General features: G+C 38.4%; 1 protein-coding gene across 13 annotated transcripts in view; it reads left to right on the forward strand.

Moving 5' to 3' along the window:
• The window catches only part of Sugct (succinylCoA:glutarate-CoA transferase), an 866,857-nt gene that overhangs the window by 130,528 nt on the left and 713,358 nt on the right, over positions 1 to 22,971 (forward strand). For all 13 annotated transcript variants that reach the window (XM_087591067.1, XM_087591069.1, XM_087591070.1 and 10 more), the window contains 1 exon segment: positions 21,647 to 21,738. In XM_087591067.1, the coding sequence (XP_087447193.1) occupies positions 21,647 to 21,738 (92 nt within the window).

Raw genomic sequence — 22,971 nt, forward strand, 5'->3', positions numbered from 1 at the left:
AGGTTCGGCTTCCTAGGCCTGTTGGACCCTGGTGATTCTATCACAAGCTCTAGCTGTTGCACATGCAAATGGCAGGCTCTGGTGTGTGCCCTGCTTAGTTTGGGTCTGCCCTTCTCTTACTATGCCCTCATTTATTCATTTTGGAATGGTAATTTATATTCTAAGCTACTGTATAGAATGTATACAATGTTAGAAGTACATAATTTGTTTTTTATTTTACAGGGATTCACAGTTAAGAACTGGCCTTGAAACAGTGTTAGAAGGGTTAGTACTTTGGGGACTCTTATAGATGATCTAAAGCATTTTGCATCACAAGATGACCTTGGGTCTTTGAGGGTCAGGGATGGAACTCTATGCTTTAAAAGTGATATGTTTGGATATCACATTGGTACGGAATAGACTTTAAATAATTATTTCTTATTGCCAATTTTATGGACTTTTGGATTACTTAGGAGATAGGGTATGTCTTCGAGGGTATATCCAGAAATGTAACTGAGGAGGGAAGACTTATCCTGACTTTAGGTAGCCCCATTCATAAGGACTAGGGTCCTATATTGAATAAAAAGGAAAAAGAGAAGACGAGCATTGGCATTCTCCTTTCTTTGTTTCTTGCGGGGTAGAGATAATAGTGTTTCAACCACACACTGTGCCTTTATGAACTCTCCATGACTTTCCTGCCTGAGGTCCTGTATGCAGGAACTGGCAACAGTAACAAACCCTCCCTTCTTAGATTGCTATTGTCAGATATTTGTCCTGACAGTGGGAACGTAACTAATGTCTCTTGTATGATACAATGGCCTCCTGTATTCCCTACAAATGGGTAAGATTTTCCTTTTGTTCTGGACCATTTGCTTGTCCCCTCTGGTGAGTGTATGCCTTATAAACATTAGGTAGGTGCGGCCATGTTGGCTCTTCTTATCCGTCTAATAAGCTTTCTTAGGTCCTTGGCATTTTTAGTCCTTGCCTCTTTTAATGGTTAATCTGGTTTGTTTCTTCCAAAATTAAACAGATTAAGCTTCAGATGGTTATACAACAGAGACATAGTCCATTTTTTCCAGACCGCATACCAAGAGCATCATACTGAACATTGGATCAAACAAAATACTCTTTTAGATCTTCCAGTCAACAAAACCAGCTGGTATTTATGCTAAGCAGACTCCTCTTTCTTGCTGTTTTAATGCTACCCTGTGTTTTTAGCTTCCACCTGGTTAGTCTTTTGTACAGTTGGTATCCTCTCGGTTACAGTCCAGTAAACTCCAAAGGCTGTGTCTCAAAGACATCAACCATTATGCATGAAATCTATGTCTGTCTCCCACTATGGAAGGTCTTTCGCTATGTTGTCATTTTCTGATCTAGAGTGTCTGGCAACAACCACTTCTCTAAAGTGCCTTTTAAATATTATGCCCTGTGGTCCTATGACCCTGTGATGGATTAGCAACCAGTATTCACCGCCTACTCCAGCTCTGCAGCAGCTCTAAATGATGACCTTTGATCTAATATGACTGTTATTAATTTTATTGTTAAAATTCCTTCATCTTTGGTCAGTGATTGCTAATTTAGGTTGATTTCCACATCTTTTTAACTTCCCTTCTCCCATCTTTTTTTTTTTCTGTTTTGTTCATCACTGAATGTTCATTTAATGCAGAAATCTTAGGATACCAGCAAGTGGGGATAAGTGAATGAGTCCCAGGCTTCATTTTTTTCTGGGGGGAGGTGTCAAATAAAAATAAAGTTTTGAGGTATTTGAGGTTTTGCAATCCCTGTAGTATGAACAATTAGGATTTTTGGAATAGACATTTCTCCATTAGCAGGTAGAGATAAAAGGCTGCAGCTTGTATCCTCTACCTTAGGTAACAAAGAATACTAACATGCTGTAGACATCTACAGATTTTCATCCAGTTTGCCCTTTGTTGAATACTGAGAACTTAGCTGTAGAAACAGAAAATGGATCTCATTGGTGGAAGGTCCAAATTCTGTTTAGAAAAACCACCCCCTCTTTTGAGATATACAGTTCATAGGTGCTAAGTTAATAGGACAATCTTGTATATGTGGGATGAGATATTTTGTCATGTGACAGTTCTTTCAAAAATTAATGAACTTGGGAAACCGTCACTAGTGTCCTTGTGCCTTGAGTTGGTTTTGCATATTTAGGGAGTTCCATGTATAAAAATAATCACACAATTTAATATTAAAGGAATAATGCCAAGAGATGACATGAAAAGTAAACTTCCTCTTTGGAGAAATATACTCACCTATTTCTTCAGCAAATGCTACCGGCGTGCGCTACCACAACCGGCTTACCTCCTATTTCTATGAAAGAATATAAGAGTCACAATTCCCTATCCTTTACATTGAACAATTAAGATGGGACAATACTTGGTTATCATGATGATTGCTATAAAATTCAAGTGGTTTTTGTCTCTTTTGGGGTATAATGTGGAAGGCTTTATTTTACTCAGGGTTCCAGACCAATCACCATCTTTGCCTCCGGTGATTCTGAGCCCATCATGAGGCAGAGGATCATAGCAGTGGGAACCTACACAGAGTGAAATTACTCACATATTGGCAGATGGAATATATATATATATATATATTATATATTTATATATATATCTACATCTATATCTATCATATATATGTATATATATATATATATATATATATTCTTTTTGGGACAGGATCTCACTAGGGAGCCTTGAGTTTCCTGGAACTCACTCTGTTGATCAGAGTGGCCTCACAGAGATCTGCCTATCTCTGCCTCCTGAATGCTATTATGAAGGGCATGTACCACCATGCCCAGCCATTACAATTACTTCTGATACTCTGGTATCCTTTCTGACTATAATAATATTCCCCTAGTGTTGTAGAAATTTTTTTTGTGTCTAGCTACAAAGCCAATATTCATTTGGCATGAATCTGGCATTGTAAGTTTAACTTGACTTCATCAGGAGGAAATCTGGTTCATGAGTCTGTTACTGCATATTCTGAGGCCATCAAACATCAGGTTGAGCGAGAGGCCCTGAATAAGAGTGGAGGAAGCATGGGTTAATTCAAGCTGCATGCAGAGAGAAAAACTTCTGAGTCTCTCATCACTTCATTGCCCACTTAGCTGCTCTATGTGTCATTTTCACAAAGCAACCCAGGAATTGCTTGTCCTTGGCACCATGTTACAAGTGCATATAAGTATTCATTTAGAGGAAACAGTGCCATTCACCTCTTAGTCGTTCACTCCAGTGTAGTAACTTACCAATTATTTATTTCCGAAGTACGCACAGAAGAACTTTGAGCCTGAGCTGAGTCTCCCAATACAAAATATTTTGACATCATCTGATTTTACCACGAAGGATCGTTGAAAGTTAAAACAAATTCTTCTTAGTGCTCACTTAGTTGAAACCATGAAGAAGGTATTGAAATAGAATCACAGTTCTTATACTGGTGGTATAGGAACCAGTTTTTATTCTAGAGTCTTGGGGTCAGCAGGGATACCAAATACATATTAGATTTGCTTTTAGTATTTATCATGTACTTAGTACAAATAATTAAAAAATACAAAAGTCAGTTTTCATTTGTATAGCAGCGGTGTAATTGTTATTGTTAGATTTGGTGCAAACAACCATAATCATTTTTAACTTAAAACCTTTTCAATCAAATATTTATAATTTCTACCTTTTTATTCTTTTATTCAAATATGTTATCATATGCAAAGAAATAGTTCGATAGAATGTATTATTTAAAGTGAAAGGAAAAGACCGTATTGGTACATCTGGAGGATTTGGAGTTTGTTTCCTGGAGTTAGTGAATAAGCGGATTGATATGTGATTCATGCTCAGGATATTTAGAGGTTAGAGGCTGTCTGGAGGGCTGTGGCTTGGGAAGGCACCACAGTCTTGCTAATATTTCCTGTAGAAACATATCATTCTGTGCCTTTGATCTGTCCTAGATAACAGAGCAGAAGGGAGCTGATATGCTGAAGATGCCCAGGGCTTATGAAGGGTCATAAATGAACAGCTGGAAAAGTGACAAATTCACCAGTGTAGAGACATTTGCCATAAAAATCTCTGTCAGTGGAGTCAGGGAAACAACAACTGATCACCGAGGTAAAAACATTTGTTTGTTCCTGCTCGATCAAGGAAATGCTAGAATCTGCTTAGCAAAACTGTGTGTCATGTGGAGTTGAGGCCTGTTACCATTGGTCACTAATGGTTTTTCCAAAGTGCCACTGATTTTCTTGGTAGTTGTTAAATCTGCATTAGTGGAATAAAATTATGTGGCTAATTTACTAGAAATGAAACAACTCTCTCCTGGTTCCCATGTTGAATGTTCATTTTCTTCCTGAAGTTTTCTTTAGGAACTAGACTTTAGGAGCAAGTTTGGTCATGTTCTACTCTCTTCATAGCTTTATTCTTAGATTCTCATCAAATGATACTTCTGTTGTTGCTATAAAGTTTGGAAATGTTGAGAGGCCTAATATTACCTTATTATATTTTAAAAATCATGCTTGTATGTATGTATGTAAGTATGTAAGTATGTATGTATGTATGTATGTATGTATGTATGTATGTATGTATGTATGTTGGCACAAATTTTTGCAGCCTGTTTTAATAAATGTCCAACTTCTCCTCTACCAGACAACCTACTAGAGGTAGTGGAAAAGAACTGCTATTAGAACATGGGGGAAATAGACCTGTTTAGAGGTAGTTCTTTGGGGGCAAGTCCAAACTTTGTTGTCAGCATATCAGCAGTTCAGTCCTGTAGCAAACACCTAATATGAATCAACAGTTGCAGCCCAATCCTCTTGGCAGGTAGACACCATTCATGAACCAGCAGCTCTAGTTCAGTCCTGAAGAAACCACAAGGTTCACAAACCACCTGGAGGCAAGAAGCCATAGGAACCTCACAAGAACTTCTTTGGTGAGTTTCTCTCTGGAGTCACCACAAGCAGAGCTCAGCAGCACATTGTAAGGCAAAGCAATACCTGAGTGTCATTAGCGAAAATAGTGAGATTGACCAAAGCAAACCCATGCTACTCCTCCACTGTCTTTGGGGTCATATTTATACTTCTTCATCACAGGTCCTTTCATGTGTCTGCTGTAGCAAAACATCATTTCACCTGTGTGCCCCCGCAAAACATCATTTGACACAACCGACTTTCCAAAGAAACCAGAAGTTTCCACTTTGTATGTATGTATGTATGTATGTATGTATGTATGTATGTATGTATGTATGTATGTATCATGTAGTTTTGGGTATGCTAGTGCCACATCATGATTGTAGAGACCAGAGAACAACTTGCAGGACTTGGTTCCCACCTTCCATCTTGTGAATCCTGGGACTCAAGGTGTGTATCAAGCCCTTTGCCTTCTGAGCTGCTTTGCCTTCTGTACTGTTTTAATACAGTCTCTCTTCAGTCTTATGAGATAAAATTCACGTTCTCAGGTTAAAGTGGGACCAATAGTTGGTGATGTGGCTCATGGTAGAGTGCTTGCTTATAATACATTTAGTGGCATATAATACAAACAACTCCCTCAAACAAACAACAAAAATCAAATAATAATAACAAAACACAATGGCTTTGTTCTTAATGTAACCTTGAGGAAGTTATACAACTTTTCCAAGCTGTAAATTTCTCCTCTGAAAGCTCTAGACTTGTATGGATTAAATGAATTAATGTATGTGAAGTGCTTAGCATGGAGAAGCATGTTTAGGAAATGGCAGGTCTTTCTCTTTTGTGCCACTATCACCTTCCTTCCTCTTTGTCCTCTTCGTTTTCCTCAGAGAAATAAATTAAGGGCATTTTAGATGCCTGTTAGCATTGCTTACAGAGTTGTTTTTAAACTCCACATTTGGATATGCAGGTATTTTTTTATTATCCTTCCCACCCCGCTAGTTTGCTTTCTGTTGTGAGAAAACACTCGGCCTGAAAACAACATAGGGGCAGAAAGGGTTTGTTTGACTTACAGTTCCAGGTCACAGTGCATCAGTGAGGAAAGCCAAGGCAGAAGCCATGGAGGAACACTGCTTGTTGGCTCACTTGGAGGCTCATGCTTCCTTAACATTTCAGCTGGGTCTACCTGCCCAGGGATGGTGCTGCTTTCAGGGTGCCAGGCCCTCTCACATCAATTAACAACCAAGGAGAGAATCTCCTGCAGATATACTCATAGACCAATTTGATCTGGGACATCTCTTAATCAAGGTTCCTATGTCAGATGACTCTGGGCTGTCTCAAGTTAAAACGAACTATAGCGTTCTACATCTATCTCAAGTTGACAGTTAAAACTAAAACTAACTAATCTATCTATCTATCTATCTATCTATCTATCTATCTATCTATCTATCTATCTATCTATCTATCTATCTATGAGCAGGCTGACCTTAAGCTTACAGACATCCACTTGCCTCTACCTCCCAAGTACTAGGATTAAAGAAATGTTTACTACTATGTTTATCATGTTATCGTTTTTATCAGCTGACTTCTTGCTACTAGGAAGAGACTTTTTTTCAATTATGAAAAATGTATAAAAATATGGACTCTTAAAATCACATTTAGTCAATAGGTTATATTCTGTAGCTGTTATTTTCTCATATCTACAGGTTTGGCTACTGGACACTCTCTCCCTCTCTCTTAAATTATTTTATGTATGTGGGTGTTCAGTCTGCATATGTACTACATGCAAGTCTCATGCCTTTGGAGGTCAGATGAAAGTGTCAGATACCCAACGCTTTAGTTAAAGCTAGTTGTGATCTGCCATGTGGATTCTGGGACTTGAACCTGGGTCATCTCGAAGAGTAATAAGTACTCTTAAACGCTGAGCTGCCTCTTCATTCCTTCCCCCGATATGAATGTCTTAAAGATGGCTCTTGTATACTTTCCCCCTATCTTTATTCATTGAACACTTTAACATTTTTTCTGTACATTATTTCTAGGTTTGCCACCCTGCTAATGCTCCTGGACAGTTTTCCCAATGATCCTTGGTTTTATTGAGTGGAGAAACTAAGATTCCCAAACTCGACGTGTTTATATGTAACTACAAGCTTTTAACCCTCAGATCAGCTAGTCTTTACATAATGAGTTTTACCAGGACTGTTACATGCCATCGTTGTCCCTTAGTTTTATGTTATTTCTCAGCCCTGAGATTTAATGTCACTGAGAATATTTAGCAGCCATGTTTATTTAAGTTTGCACTGTGAAAAAGTTTTAATTGCTCTCAACCATGGCTTCAAGGATTTTTCTCTATGTGCTGCTTTCTTAACTTTTGTTCTTTTTGTTTTTTACTTATTTATTAAATAAAGATGTATATTTACCCTTAATTGAGAATTTTCCTCTTGACAATGGAACGAGGGTAAAGGTGATTCTTATTAAGTTGTTATTCATTTATATTATCCGTTTATCTGGACTTAATTTGAGATGATGTTTAGTCTTGCTTTGTAAAGAGGTCTGTACTGAATACTTTTTTTGTGTTCATTGCCTAGAATGTCCTTTCAAAGGCTGACGTAGTGCTGTTATTTGGAGTGTGGGAATCCAGCTATAGGAGTTAGTTTATGTGGGAGTCTGGCTGGGTTTTCAAAATTTTCTTTTCTATTCAAAGCTTGTTTTACATTTCTGTCATTTAAGATTTGATTTTTCTCTTGAAGATAAAAATGTATAACAATGCTAACTGGCCTCGATTTTTTGTTGGTTTGTTTTTAGTCATTTTTATGGTATATCTATCAAACTATAAGATGAGTTCTTTTAGAAAATAATAAAGCTTACAATATGAAACTAACTACTCATAGTTTTTAAACATTGAAATATATAAAAATCCATAGTTGGAGGTCAAATTTTATTTCTTTTCATTATATCACTATGGTTTCTAATAGCCTTTTCCTCCATTGTTGAATAAGTATTTTGGGATTTAAAACAATCTGTGCTTGTAACAATAGATGCACTGGCCAGGCATCAGAACTTAGTAGTGACAGACTCCATTTAGATGATGAGTGTTTTAATGACTTTTTGTTTTTCTTTTCATAAAAATATATTGCATACCACAGTTAAGATAATTTTCTAGATACCCAATCATCCTGACTCCCATAAATTGCATCAAAGCAGCTTTTGAAACTTTATGTGAAGAATATCACAGCCATGAAAGGAATAGCATAAAGCACAAAATATGCACAGTTAGTTGATAAGCAGTAAATTTCTACTGTCTACCTAGTATGATTATATATTGTTGGAAAATACATGTGCATAAAACAACTGTAAAATAAACAGTACTTTTAGCATTACCAATTAGATATAGTTTAAAACGATGGTGATTCTGTGATAAAGGCAGGATGCTTTTGTTATATCATTCAGTTCATCTCTTTGTTTGAATTGGGAGCGTATATCTGTTAGCATGATGTTTTCCATGTTTTAAGTTCTTTGCAATTAACGAATCAGTTTTGCTGCTGCTTCTGATAGAAATTGGTGATCTAATTTCATACGTTGTTGGGAGAGCAAAGCACACTAATCACACTTTTAGTCTTAAACTAGGTCTAAATTGTTGGCATTCCTAAGCAAAGTTTTGTTCCAAATAGTTTATAAATTGTTGGTGCTCATGGAAATACTTTGTAAAATATTATTCATAGTCAATGATTGTCAACAGTTTAATAGCTGCTTATAGGATCATGGTAAGTGGTGGTATGACTTTGGGTGTGAATACTTGGCTATTCACAGCACCATTTTTCTCATAGTAATTAAAATGGGGCAATAAAACTTATTCCTTTTAGTTGCTGTGAAGCATAAATGAGATGATATATGAAGCATGAGTATACTTCCTTTAAATACTTTGGCCATACTATATTTTTATTGGTCATTTTATTTATTTACATTTAAAATGTTATCCCCTTTCCTGGGTTTCCCTCCACGAACCCCCTATACCATCTCCTTCCCCCTGCTTCTATGAGGGTGATCCCTCCACTTACCTACCCATTCCAGCCTCACTTCCTTAGCATTCCCATAGGTTGGGGCACCAAGTTTCCCCTGGACCATGGGCCTCTCCTCCAACTGATGCCAGATAAGGCAAACCTCTGCTGTATATGCATCTGGAGTCATGGGTCCGTCCATGTGAACTCTTTGGATGGTGGTTTAGTCCCTGGGAGCCCTGGGGCATCTGGTTGGTTGATATTGTTGTTCTTTTCAAGGGGTTGCAAATCCCTTCGTCTCCTTCAGTCTTCCCCTAACACCTCCGTTGGGGTTTCCATGCTCAGTCTGTGGCCATAATATTTTCAAATATTTATTTATTTGTTTATGTCCCAATCACTGCCCCCCTCCCGATCCCTCCCTCACTAAGACCCTTTATAGCCCCACCCCCCAGTGTCTGAGAAGACAAGACCCTCGTCCCTCCCTGGTATGTCAAGTCTCTACCAGATTAGGTGCTTCTTCTCCCACTGAGATCAGAGAGGTCAGCCGTGAAGACTGAGCTTCCTGTCTGCTACATATGTGCCTGTGGGCCTTGTTCCAGCCCATATATGTTCTTTGGTTGGTGACTCAGATTCGGACAGCTCCCAGGGTCCAGGTTTGTTGACACTGTTAGTCTTCCTGTGGAGTTCCCATCAGTCCTTCTCCCAGGTCTTCCTTAGGTGTCCCTGATCTCCATCTCGTGTTTGGCTCTGGGTATCTGCTTCTCTTTCTGTCTACTGCTGGGTATAACCCCTCAGAGGACAGTTATGCCAGGCTCTGTTCTTCAAGCATAACAGAACATCGTTTATAATGTCAGGCGTTGGAGATTGTCCATGGGGTGGGTTTCTCGTTAGGCTGGTTTTTGGTTTGGCCATGCTGTTTTTATAACTCTAACTTGTCTCTGTTATTTGACCTATGAAGTCCTTGAATTTAGAACTCTTAAATTGGCTTGTAGTTTTGTTTCATTGGAATTTGTTTTAGTGTTTGTGACAGGAGGGAGGAAAAGAGAAAGAAACATATGGATATGACTGTAGAAAGAAAAAAAAAACATTAAAGTAAATTATGACTGAGGGAAAAGTTTCAAACAGGAGGCTTTCCACATGTTCATAAGAAAGTTGAGCAAAAAAGCCACAAGATTGTGAAATTCTGGTCCTTTTGGCTCTTCATGTTTCAAGAAAGAGTCATGACAAAGGAAGTACTCACAAAGCGAAGAGCAAACACCAGGAAAAAAGACTTTAGAAAGCTATCTCCCGAGTTCACTTTTGAATCAATCCATGTAAAGCAGAAAGTGCCTAAGAATAGAGAGTGACTTCTGCTCAGTTTTCTGCTGAAGGCCTCTGACCTTAGTGCTACTTCCTGTCTCTGAAAGCCACTTTCTTATCTGTATGCTGAGAACTTTGGCCTAAAGTCTTTTCATAAATAATATTACTTGGTGTTCTTTCGTTTTGTTTTTTGATGTATTTTTATATATTCAAAATGGAATTAGCATAGCATTTTAGAATTTATTATTTTATTGTTTTAAATATTACTCTGAAAACATGATAAGCAGTATAGTGTAACAAATTTTCAGTACCCAGTTTAATAAATTATAACTTACCATGCTTTATTCATAATCCTGCTTATGATGGATCTTCCAAAGAATGTGTACAAGTAAAGTTTAGAACTCACATAACTTCCTTTTTAATTATCTCAGAATATATTGAATGGGAAATGACCTTGTTAAATCCTCAATAAAGCTGGCAGAGTGGCTCAGCTTGACTACCTGAGTTCTATCCCCGGGATCCACATGGTGGCAGGAGAGAGCCAAGACATCGGGTTTCCACAGAGACTGTGGCAAGCATGAATGCCAGTTCTATCTCTGTCTCTCTGTCTCTGTCTCTGTCTCTCTCTCTCACACACACACATTCACACACATTTAAAGCCTAAATATGCAGACCATTATTACACTTGAATAAAAATAGTAATTAATGTAATTAAGCATGCGAGTGCCATTCAAATTTCTGTGCCTCAAATTTGAAATCCAAAAGCAGGCCGCAATTCCTTCTTTACCTCACAGTGCCTCTCGAATCTTTCATTTTCGTTATGATTTCCATAATTTTTTCTTTTGTCCTGTTATGGAAATTGTGTTTCTGTGGTGTCTCAATTTTTAACAGTACATAGACAAATCTGTAAGATTATTTGAGTTTTTATTAGAGTTTTCCTTTCCTTAAGAATATTTAATAGGAAATTATGATTGTTTTCCTCGGTATCACATAAGATCTTTTTGTAAAGTTGGAAGTTATGTTTTATTATCAATAATGTTTGCCCACATCTATTAATTTAGTAGGAATTGCATGGCTTTGGGTTTTCTTCATGGTTGGTAAAATTTTATAAAAAAAAGCTTTCTGGATGCTGGGGAGATGTATAAGTTGGCAAAATGCTTGCCATGCAAAAACGAAAACCTAAATTTGAATTGTCAGAGCTCACCTAAAGCTCTTGGCAAGGCAGCTTGTGTTGGCAACTCCAATGCTGGGTGATCAGGGTGCAGAGAGCTAGATGGATCCCTGGTGCTCTGAAAACACCGATCCTAGCCGATCAGTGAGTTCCATGTACAGCTAGAGAACCTGTGTTTTGTTAAATACGGTTTAAGTGATTTAGTAAGGCATCTGTCTTCATCTCTGGCCTCCAGATGTATTTATAACACACACACACACACACACACATGCACACACACATGCACACACACATACACACACATCACATACATACACACACATACACATACACACACACACACGCAAACATAAGTTACATCTTTAACTACTTGGTTATTCTGGGTATCGTTTACTTATTGAAGGTTAGGTAGATGTAAAATTTTTCCCTTATGAATCTTCACAATATGAATTTATTCCCTACTATATACCAGTGGTTATAGGTGATTAAAAATTCATTATGAACCCACAAAATTTAATACACTTAATTTGTTTCAATCAGATAGCAGGAATACTTGTATTCTCTATTCTTGGACATTTTCATTGAGAAGAAAACAAACAATTGAGTTAAATAAGACGTAAAAATACCAAGTCTTTATTCATATTTTAATTTTAATTTCAAAAGTGTGTGTGTGTGTGTGTGTATGTGGAGAGGTGTTTAGGACTACATATTATGACAAGCTTGTGGAGGACAGAGGGCAATTTTGGAGAGTCAGTTCTGGTCTCTTACCTATTTAGTTTCTCTTATGTTTTCTGTGTACAGCCTATTCCAGACTAGCTGACCTATGAGCTTTCTGCCTGCTCTCTGCCCCCTCTCTCTGCCTCCCACATCACGGGAGGAATGCTGGGATTACAAATGCATACCACCATAGCAGGCGTGGGTTCTAAGACTAGAACATCTCAAAATATTTTATTACCTTTGGTTCTTCCAGGTAATGGTCTATTGTTAGAATTTCTGCAGCTTTTAGAATATTAGTGTTAGCTATCTAATTGTATCAACACATATATATGTTATGTTGAATATACATATCATATACACAATCAAGCATATATATATATATATATATATATATATATATTCACTACTGGCACAGGCGTAGTCATCTTTGAAATGTCTTTCTTCATTGTTCTTAAGTGCCTGCCAGTGTCTGTGTCCTGGAGGGAGTCAGATTGCAGATAGTGAAGATGGGAATATGTGTGAAGTAGCAGCAATAGAGGGCCAGAGGAACTAAAGAGCCGTCCATGTTTAGAGAAGAACTATACTGAATGTAAATTGTTTTGGGGTGTGGCAAAAGATATATGGAGTGGTGAGTGATTTTATCAATTTCAACAGAAAGAACTCCATCATAAAGAGTGCAATGTGTCATGTCAAGAAATATTATTATTTTAAGAATTTTAGTATGAAAAAAATCTTGATCAGATTTTTGGAAGTTCTTTGTATCACATGAAGAGTAAACTGAGGTCAGTAATAAAGAGCATAAGAGCTTAGATAGATGTGGAAGATACCTGGCAGATCAAATAATCAACCAGGAATTATTGATCAGTTGGACATGAACACAAAGTGAAAGACAAGAGTTTAGGGTAACTTAGGGTTTTGATTGTGCATATGCTGAGATGTGTTTTCTATTAATGAGATAGTGACTATAGGAAAGGAAACAGTGTTGGTTAATGGTGTGTGAGTTGACTGAACTGGGATATCATTTCTGTTTAGGGCATCAACAGCTGGTAGGATTTTGGGCTTTTGGATGGAGCTGCCTATGAAAACAGAGGTACAGCAAACATCATTGGATTTAAGAACACAGATTTGAGTAAACTCTCAGCGCTGCTATAATACTTCCCATGCCTTCTTTTGTTCTCTTTCCTTTTATTATCATCAGGCTAAAGCCCCATCCTGAAGCTTTTGGTTGCTTAGAACCCTCAAGCTTCCTTTAGGCTGATTTCTGTCAGGAGAGCTGTCCTGAGAACTGAGGCTCTCTGGGTCTGGAGCAGGTGTATCTAAGCATTGGGTGCCACTAAGGTGCTGAGTCTGACCCAACACAGTACGGAAATGGGTTCTATGAGCAGCATCCATTCAGTTCCATTCTTCCGGGGTGTGTGCGGAACCTCTCAGTTCGTCAAAGGGATTTGTGTTTCCTCAAATGATAAGGATTGGTAGAGTATTGAATACTGTAAGGCGTCACAGAGTTACAGAGAGAATGAGTGCCTGTTACTGCTGGTTTTTAAGATTGCTGGTGAAGGGGAAAGGAAGACATGGCAAGCACTATTCAGAGGAAAAGTAAAGGAACCCAGGAGCATACTCTTAGTGTCTCAACTGCAAGTTTTGCTGTGTAGTCAGTGTTTATAGAAGCCACAAGATGGCGAGCTTGTCCCTCACAGAGAAAGTAAGTGAAAAGGCAGGGGAGAGAGAGAGAAAGGGAGGGAAGGAGGGGGAAAGAGAGTGAGAAAGAGTAAGGGGGGGGAGAAGAGAGGAGAGAGAGAGAGAGAGAGAGAGAGAGAGAGAGAGAGAGAGAGAGAGAGAGAGAGAGAGAGAGAGAGAGAGAGAGAGAGAACAGTGTCCATCTGCTTTCATCTGCTTTTCTACACCCTCTTTAAATTTCGTTTACTCCAATTTTCAACAGAAAGAACTGATAGTTTTTGTTTGTTTGTTTGTTAACTTTGGATCATAAGTTTTTGAAATGGTAAAGATAAAAATGAAACAAACAACCCCAACCATTTGTATTTCATTTTCAGATTCAGATAGCTATTGAATTTTTCAACAGATAATTCTAGTTTTTACATTACTAACAGATAAATCTAATTGTTAATACAGTTCTCAAAACTGTTGGTATTATTAATAGCATTTAAATAGTTAAGTATTAAGTGAGAAGACAGAATATTTTTTCCTTATAAACACATGTACACACACATGCATGTTAATATTTTTTGACACAGGGTCTCACTATGTAGCTTTAGCTGTTCAGGAACTCACTTGTAGATCGGGATATCCTCAAACTTACAGAGATTGGCTTACCTCTTTGTCTCCCAAATGCTGGTATTAAAGATGTGCACCACCATACCCAGCTTTACTATATAATATTATTACTACATTCTTCTGTCTAATGTCTTATGTTCCAGCTATAAAAAGTTTTCCATTTTTAATGGATGTTAAACAAAATATTTTTTAAAAAAATATTTACTTATTTATTATATATAAGTACACTGTAGCTGTCTTCAGACACACAGTACAGGGCATCAGATCTCATTACAGATGGTTGTGAGCCACCATGTAGTTGCTGGGAATTGAACTCAGGACCTCAGGAAGAACAGTTCAGTGCTCTTAACCACTGAGCCATCTCCTCAGCCCTAGATAACTTGAGATTTCTACTCTCAATACTTAGCCATACCTCAACATACCTTTTCTTATGATATTATAAATATTATATGGAAGAATATAAGCTAATGTATTCTTGGTGTGCTGACTAGTATGTATTTATTGATCCATGTATATTTAGTGCTCAATATAAAATTCACTTTGCTTTTGCTGTGCAGTCAAGTTGAGTTTTGAAGTAAATGTGAGATAAATGTTAGTATCGTCTTTGAGGATCACAGGAATTAAATGAACTGTTGAAGATTTAATAGTTGGCAGAATCATAATTTGAATACGGGTTTTTTCCAGCTCTGAAGTTTACTCTCTTTTTCATTGTGGCTACTGTCTTCGGTGAGAGCATTTACATATTTCTTTACTTAGAAATGCTTGGAAGTTGCAATTGAAAGTTCAGGGTATTTGTGCTTCACTCATGTCATGAGCCAAACAAAAAGAATTTATATCACAAGGCAACCGTCACGATGTGCTTTTATTAGTAACTGATTTTCTCCTGAGCACATCTCCCTGCAAGCTTATTTGGAAGAGTCCATTTAGAGCCATGCTGATGGTGAGAGGCCTTAGTTTGTCTCACTTTGTGGGCTCCTGGCTAGATGCACATACTGAGCTCATGGAAACCCTATCCTTCTTGTGACTCCTGTTGAGCTTAAGGTGGTTTACCAAGCAGAGTGTTCCTTCTGTGTGCCAGTAGCTTAGCTCTGCTTCAGGATACAGTTCCATGCTGGGAATTACCTGTGGCTTGGAAAACATTGCAGTGAAGACTGTAAGACAGTTCTAGTGTACCACTTACCGATACAGACTAGCTCCACTGATATCCATTTGCTAAAGCTTGGAGGAACTTTCCAGATTCCTGCATGGTGACTTCTAACTTTACTTCTTTTATTCTTATGATCTCTTCATAGTCCCTTTTTATCTTTTAAAAAAAGTTTAAAGAGTAGTTGTTTAGAAATTATAAGCTTTGTTTTTTAAATTAAGGGAAAACAACTTTTCTTTGAAAACAACTTTTTATCTGAACTGGGGTATTCAAGCTTTTCTTTTAAATTGCTTTATATGTTTTCATAATATTAGTAGTAATAGCAGTAGTACTTGGAAGATAGCAGTAGTAACTGTAAGATAACACACTGGAAAGATTGTCTATAAATAAATGATAATTGAAATTAGATGACAGGATTATTACAAATTTGCTCTCTTTTAGTTTCAAAGTTTGAATAATAAAACACAGGGAGACATCTGGCACATTCTCTGTCATCACTGATAAGGGATATCAGCCAAGCCTTTTGGAGCACACACACTTGTAATCCTAGCAGTTGGGAGTGCTCTGGAAGGCTCAGAGTTCGAGGTGGGGCTATAGAGGAAGTTCTTATCTCAAGACCCAGAGAAACAAGCAAGCAAAGAGAAAAAATGTCTTTAAGTCTTTAATTATTTTAATAATATTTTAATATTACTTCATGTTTCATGTGAAAATTTTTATATTTTTATTCATATGAGAGTTTTATTTCTTTTTTTTTTATTAACTTGAGTATTTCTTATATACATTTCGAATGTTATTCCCTTTCCTGGTATCCGGGCAAACATCCCCCTCCCCTCTCCCCTTCCTTATGGGTGTTCCCCTCCCAACCCTCCCCCCATTGCTGCCCTCCCCCCATTGACTAGTTCACTGGAGGTTCAGTCTTAGCAGGACCCAGGGCTTCCCCTTCCACTGGTGCTCTTACTAGGATATTCATTGCTACATATGGGGTCAGAGTCCAGGGTCAGTCCATGTATAGTCTTTAGGTAGTGGCTTAGTCCCTGGAAGCTCTGGTTGCTTGGCATTGTTGTACTTTTGGGGTCTCGAGCCCCTTCAAGCTCTTCCAGTCCTTTCTCTGATTCCTTCAACAGGGGACCTATTCTCAGTTCAGTGGTTTGCTGCTGGCATTCGCCTCTGTATTTGCTGTATTCTGGCTGTGTCTCTCAGGAGCGATCTACATCCAGCTCCTGTCGGTCTGCACTTCTTTGCTTCATCCATCTTGTCTAATTGGGTGGCTGTATATGTATGGGCCACATGTGGGGCAGGCTCTGAATGGGTGTTCCTTCAGTCTCTGTTTTAATCTTTGCCTCTCCCTTCCCTGCCAAGGGTATTCTTTTTCCTCATTTAAAGAAGGAGTGAAGCATTCACATTTTGATCATCCGTCTTGAGTTTCGTTTGTTCTAGGGATCTAGGGTAATTCAAGCATTTGGGCTAATAGCCACTTATCAATGAGTGCATACCATGTATGTCTTTCTGTGATTGGGTTAGCTCACTCAGGATGATATTTTCCAGTTCCAACCATTTGCCTACGAATTTCATAAACTCGTTGTTTTTGATAGCTGAGTAATATTCCATTGTGTAGATGTACCACATTTTCTGTATCCATTCCTCTGTTGAAGGGCATCTGGGTTCTTTCCATTTTCTGGCTATTATAAATAAGGCTGCGATGAACATAGTGGAGCACGTGTCTCTTTTATATGTTGAGGCATCTTTTGGGTATATGCCCAAGAGAGGTATAGCTGGATCCTCAGGCAGTTCAATGTCCAATTTTCTGAGGAACCTCCAGACTGATTTCCAGAATGGTTTTACCAGTCTGCAATCCCACCAACAATGGAGGAGTGTTCCTCTTTCTCCACATCCTCGCCAGCATCTGCTGTCACCTGAGTTTTTGATCTTAGCCATTCTCACTGGTGTGAGGTGAAATCTCAGGGTTGTTTTGATTTGCATTTCCCTTATGACTAAAGATGTTGAACATTTCTTTAGGTGTTTCTCAGCCATTCGGCATTCCTCAGCTGTGAATTCTTTGTTTAGCTCTGAACCCCATTTTTAATAGGGTTATTTGTCTCCCTGCGGTCTAACTTCTTGAGTTCTTTGTATATTTTGGATATAAGGCCTCTATCTGTTGTAGGATTGGTAAAGATCTTTTCCCAATCTGTTGGTTGCCGTTTGTCCTAACCACAGTGTCCTTTGCCTTACAGAAGCTTTGCAGTTTTATGAGATCCCATTTGTCGATTCTTGATCTTAGAGCATAAGCCATTGGTGTTTTGTTCAGGAAATTTTTTCCAGTGCCTATGTGTTCCAGATGCTTCCCTAGTTTTTCTTCTATTAGTTTGAGTGTGTCTGGTTTGATGTGGAGGTCCTTGATCCACTTGGACTTAAGCTTTGTACAGGGTGATAAGCATGGATCGACCTGCATTCTTCTACATGTTGCCCTCCAGTTGAACCAGCACCATTTGCTGAAAATGCTATCTTTTTTCCATTGGATGGTTTTGGCTCCTTTGTCAAAAATCAAGTGACCATAGGTGTGTGGGTTCATTTCTGGGTCTTCAATTCTATTCCATTGGTCTATCTGTCTGTCCAATACCAATACCATGCAGTTTTTATCACTATTGCTCTGTAATACTGCTTGAGTTCAGGGATAGTGATTCCCCCTGAAGTCCTTTTATTGTTGAGGATAGCTTTAGCTATCCTGGGTTTTTTGTTATTCCGGATGAATTTGCAAATTGTTCTGTCTAACTTTTTGAAGAATTGGATTGGTATTTTGATGGGGATTGCATTGAATCTGTAGATTGCTTTTGGTAAAATGGCCATTTTTACTATATTAATCCTGCCAATCCATGAGCATGGGAGATCTTTCCATCTTCTGAGGTCTTCTTCAATTTCTTTCCTCAGTGTCTTGAAGTTCTTATTGTACAGATCTTTTACTTGCTTGGTTAAAGTCACACCGAGGTACTTTATATTATTTGGGTCTATTATGAAGGGTGTCGTTTCCCTAATTTCTCTCTCGGCTTGTTTCTCTTTTGTATAGAGGAAGGCAACTGATTTATTTGAGTTAATTTTATACCCAGCCACTTTGCTGAAGTTGTTTATCAGCTTTAGTAGTTCTCTGGTGGAACTTTTGGGATCACTTAAATATACTATCATGTCATCTGCAAATAGTGATATTTTGACCTCTTCTTTTCCGATCTGTATCCCCTTGATCTCATTTTGTTGTCTGATTGCTCTGGCTAGAACTTCAAGAACTATATTGAATAAGTAGGGAGAGAGTGGGCAGCTTTGTCTAGTCCCTGATTTTAGTGGGATTGCTTCAAGTTTCTCTCCATTTAGTTTAATGTTAGCAACTGGTTTGCTGTATATGGCTTTTACTATGTTTAGGTATGGGCCTTGAATTCCTATTCTTTCCAGGACTTTTATCATGAAGGGGTGTTGAATTTTGTCAAATGCTTTCTCAGCATCTAATGAAATGATCATGTGGTTCTGTTCTTTCAGTTTGTTTATATAATGGATCACGTTGATGGTTTTCCGTATATTAAACCATCCCTGCATGCCTGGGATGAAGCCTACTTGATCATGGTGGATGATTGTTTTGATGTGCTCTTGAATTCGGTTTGCCAGAATTTTATTGAGTATTTTTGCGTCGATATTCATAAGGGAAATTGGTCTGAAGTTCTCTTTCTTTGTTGTGTCTTTGTGTGGTTTAGGTATAAGAGTAATTGTGGCTTCGTAGAAGGAATTCGGTAGGGCTCCATCTGTTTCAATTTTGTGGAATAGTTTGGATAATATTGGTATGAGGTCTTCTATGAAGGTTTGATAGAATTCTGCACTAAACCCGTCTGGACCTGGGCTGTTTTTGGTTGGGAGACCTTTAATGACTGCTTCTATTTCCTTAGGAGTTATGGGGTTGTTTAACTGGTTTATCTGTTCCTGATTTAACTTCGATACCTGGTATCTGTCTAGGAAATTGTCCATTTCCGAGAGTTTTATTTCTAATAGAGACCATTTTGGTAGCAAACATGTCTGGGTAGATTAATTGTTGATTAGGCCATATAAAGAAAACACATTTTTGCTTCTTTGTTCAGTTTATAGATTGATCATGATAAAAATGATTATCATTTGAGTAATAATTATTTATTCTTCCACAACATGTCATCAAACATTATACTAGAGTCTGAGGATAACATAGTCAATCCGAGTGAAAATACCTTTACAGGTCACATTTCAGCATGGAGGGGACAACTAATCAATAAACCAGCATACTACACTTTGAGGATAAACACTATTAACACAAATCACAGAATGGGAAAGGAAAATGTGTTACAGGCTGCTTTCTATAAATGGCCATTAAGAGAAGTCCAATCAGTGGACTGGAGGGAAGGAGGGACTGAAATGAGGTGCTCCCCATTTCTGGTGAAGCAAGTCCCCCAGGAGCCCTTTTCTACATACTTATAAAGCACAATATTTCAATAGATAGGTCAGCAAAGCTCTTCATGTCTTCATTATCTGGGTAATAAATGGGATTTGAAGTTGGAATCCCACAGCTGATAGAAACTTTAGGATCAAACAATAAGCACTAAGACAGAAAAAAGGAGAAGAAAAGATTCTTCATATTTACTTGCTTTTTGTTAACAAAAAAGTCAGAAAAGAAAAAAAAAAGGTAGCACCTAAAATGACACTGTTAGGTAGGTCATGAAAGTGTTTTATTTTTATTTTTTTATTTTTTAATTTGCCATGTGTGGTACTGCTAATCTGTATTTTATTTTATTTTATTTGTTTTAAATGTTTCATACAATATATTTTGGTCACATTCTTTCTCCTCCACCAATCGTTCCAAGATCATCCTATTCTCTACTGACTCAACTTAACATTCACTCTCTCTTAAAAGTAATCAAACAAATACAAACCAAAACAAAAATTACACACACACACACACACACACACACACACACACACGTGCATGCATACACACTAAAGAACACATGTATGCTCTTGGGGTTGGTGTGGGACTTTGTGTCCATTTTTCCTTTTACACATTAGGCTTTTGTCTGGTTTGAACTTGTGCAGGTCTTGTGCATGCTATTGTAGTCTCTGTAAATTCACATACTCACCAACCCTGCTATATCTGGAAAACAACATTTCCTTTAAGTCATCCATCACTTTTGGCTTTTACAATTTATGAAAGTGTTTTATATATGGCTATTGGTTTTCCCCCCAAACAAAGTGACCACTTTATTCCCACCTGTCAGTAAGTTGTTCTTCTTTTTTAAAAATTTCCATTAAGAGGTTTTTTGTTTATTTGTTTTTAAGACAGGGTCTAGCAATGTAGTTCAGGCTAGCTCCAATCTCTGGGTCCTCCTTCCTCAGCCTCCTGAGTGCTAGGATTGCAGGTACACACTGCACCACCATTCCTAAGATATATCCAGCTTTAAAATTCATCACTTAAAACCTTTTTGATTAGTTGAAAAATACACAAGCCTAATCTGAGTAAATACATTTTGCTTCACTTTTGTACTGTCAAACAGAAGAGTAGGTAGTGTCTAATGAGGGCTTGGAGTAAGTTGAAGAAGTGATACTGGTTGAGGCCTAAGGAGAGAGAGTGAATCCCATGTAAAGGGGTTGAGCCGTTACTCAACTTGGTTTGCTGCCGTGGGAGTATATAGGCTAACATTGAATATATTTCTGACCCCTCCTTTGTGTAGCCCTGGCTGTTCTGGAACTCACTGTGTAGACCATGCTGGCCTTGAACTCAGATCCACCTGCCTTTGCCTCCCACATATTGGGATTAAAGGGGCACACTACCATGCCTGTCTTATTTTCTCACCTTTAAGGAAAATCCAGAAATTACGTCTTATGTGCTATTCTTTTTATTTTTTTTAAAATTGTTGTCAACTAAATAAAATCATTTCAAACTATTTTAAAGGCTAGATGAAACTCCAGACTGAGGCCAGCAACTCAGACGGCTTTTGCATTCCATAATATGTAGTTAATTCTTAACAGCTTCCATCAAGGGTAGCACAGATATGATGGGAACAGTGCTGCGGTGTTTGGAGGTGAATGGTTTTAGCACACTGTCAAACCCCATGTGGCACTGATGCTTGTTCTTGTTGTTGCAGGATATGGCCAGACAGGGCCCATGTCTCACAGAGCAGGCTATGATGCTATTGCCTCTGCTATGTCTGGTCTAATGCACATCACAGGACCTGAGGTAAGTATTCTTAGATTTTTCCTATTTATTTCTCATATTTTCCATAATTTATCTCATCAAGTTAAGATAGAATTAATTTTAGAAAGAAACTAGGGAAAGAGAATGATTTTTTAAAAATAAATTATTTTATTCCAGTCATTGCCCCCTCTTTCGGTCCCCCTCCTACAGTTCCTCATTCCATTCCTCCTCCGCTTGCCTTTGAGAGGATGCTTCCCCTGCACAGACTTCAAGTCTCTTGAGATTTAAGCACATCTTCTCCCATGGAGGCCAGACCAGGCAGACCTCTGTTATATATGTGCCAGCTGCTTTGGACCGACCTGTGTATGTTCCTGATTGGTGACTCAGTCTCTGGGAGCTCCCTGGTGTCTGGGTTAGTTGAGACAGCTGGTCTTCCACTTCAGCTTCTTCAATCCTTCCCCAAATTCAACCATAGGGGTCCCTGACTTCAGCCTACTGGTTGGGTTTAAGTATCTGTGATACTCAGTCAGCTGCTGGTAGGGCCTCTCAGAGGACAGCCATGGCAGGCTTCTGTCTGTAAGCACATCATAGCATCAGTAATAGTGGCAGGCCTGTTCCCCACCCCCCCCCCCCCAAACCCACCCTGAGGTTGATCCCAAGTTGCACCTGTCAGTTGATTCTCCATTTTTGTCCCTGCAGTTCTTTTTAGGCAGGAACAATTGTGGGTCAGGAATTTTGACTAAGAGTTAGTAATCCAGTCCCTCCACTTGAGGCCCTGTCTATCTACTGGAGGTGGTCTCTTTGAGCTCCCTTTCCCCAGTGTTGAGCATTTTGGCTAAGGTCACCCCCACTGAATCCTGAGAGTCCTTACTCTTAGGTCTCTGGCACTTTCTAGAGGGTCACCCCACCTATCGCCCCACAAAAATAAGGCTGCTTGTTTCTGTTTCATTCTCTTGGCCCTCTGGGTTTCTCTCCTGTGCCCCCATATCTGATCCTGTTTCCCTTTTCCCCTTCCGTTCCCTGCTCAAATCCAGGTCAGTCCCTTCTCACTTGGACCTTTCTGCTTATTACACTTGTTAAGGTCTGTAGGTTATATCCTAGGTGTTCTGTAGTTTTTGGTTAATGTCCACTTATCACTGAGTACATACCATGCATGTTGTTTTGGATCTGAGTTACCTCACTCAGGATGATGTTTTCTAGTTCCAATCATTTGCCTGCAAAATTCATGATGCTCTCATTTTGATTAGCTGTGTAATATCCTATTGTGTAAATGAA

Source organism: Rattus norvegicus, chromosome 17, assembly GCF_021556685.1.
Source record: "Rattus norvegicus strain SHRSP/BbbUtx chromosome 17, alternate assembly SHRSP_T2T, whole genome shotgun sequence".
NCBI lineage: Eukaryota > Metazoa > Chordata > Mammalia > Rodentia > Muridae > Rattus > Rattus norvegicus.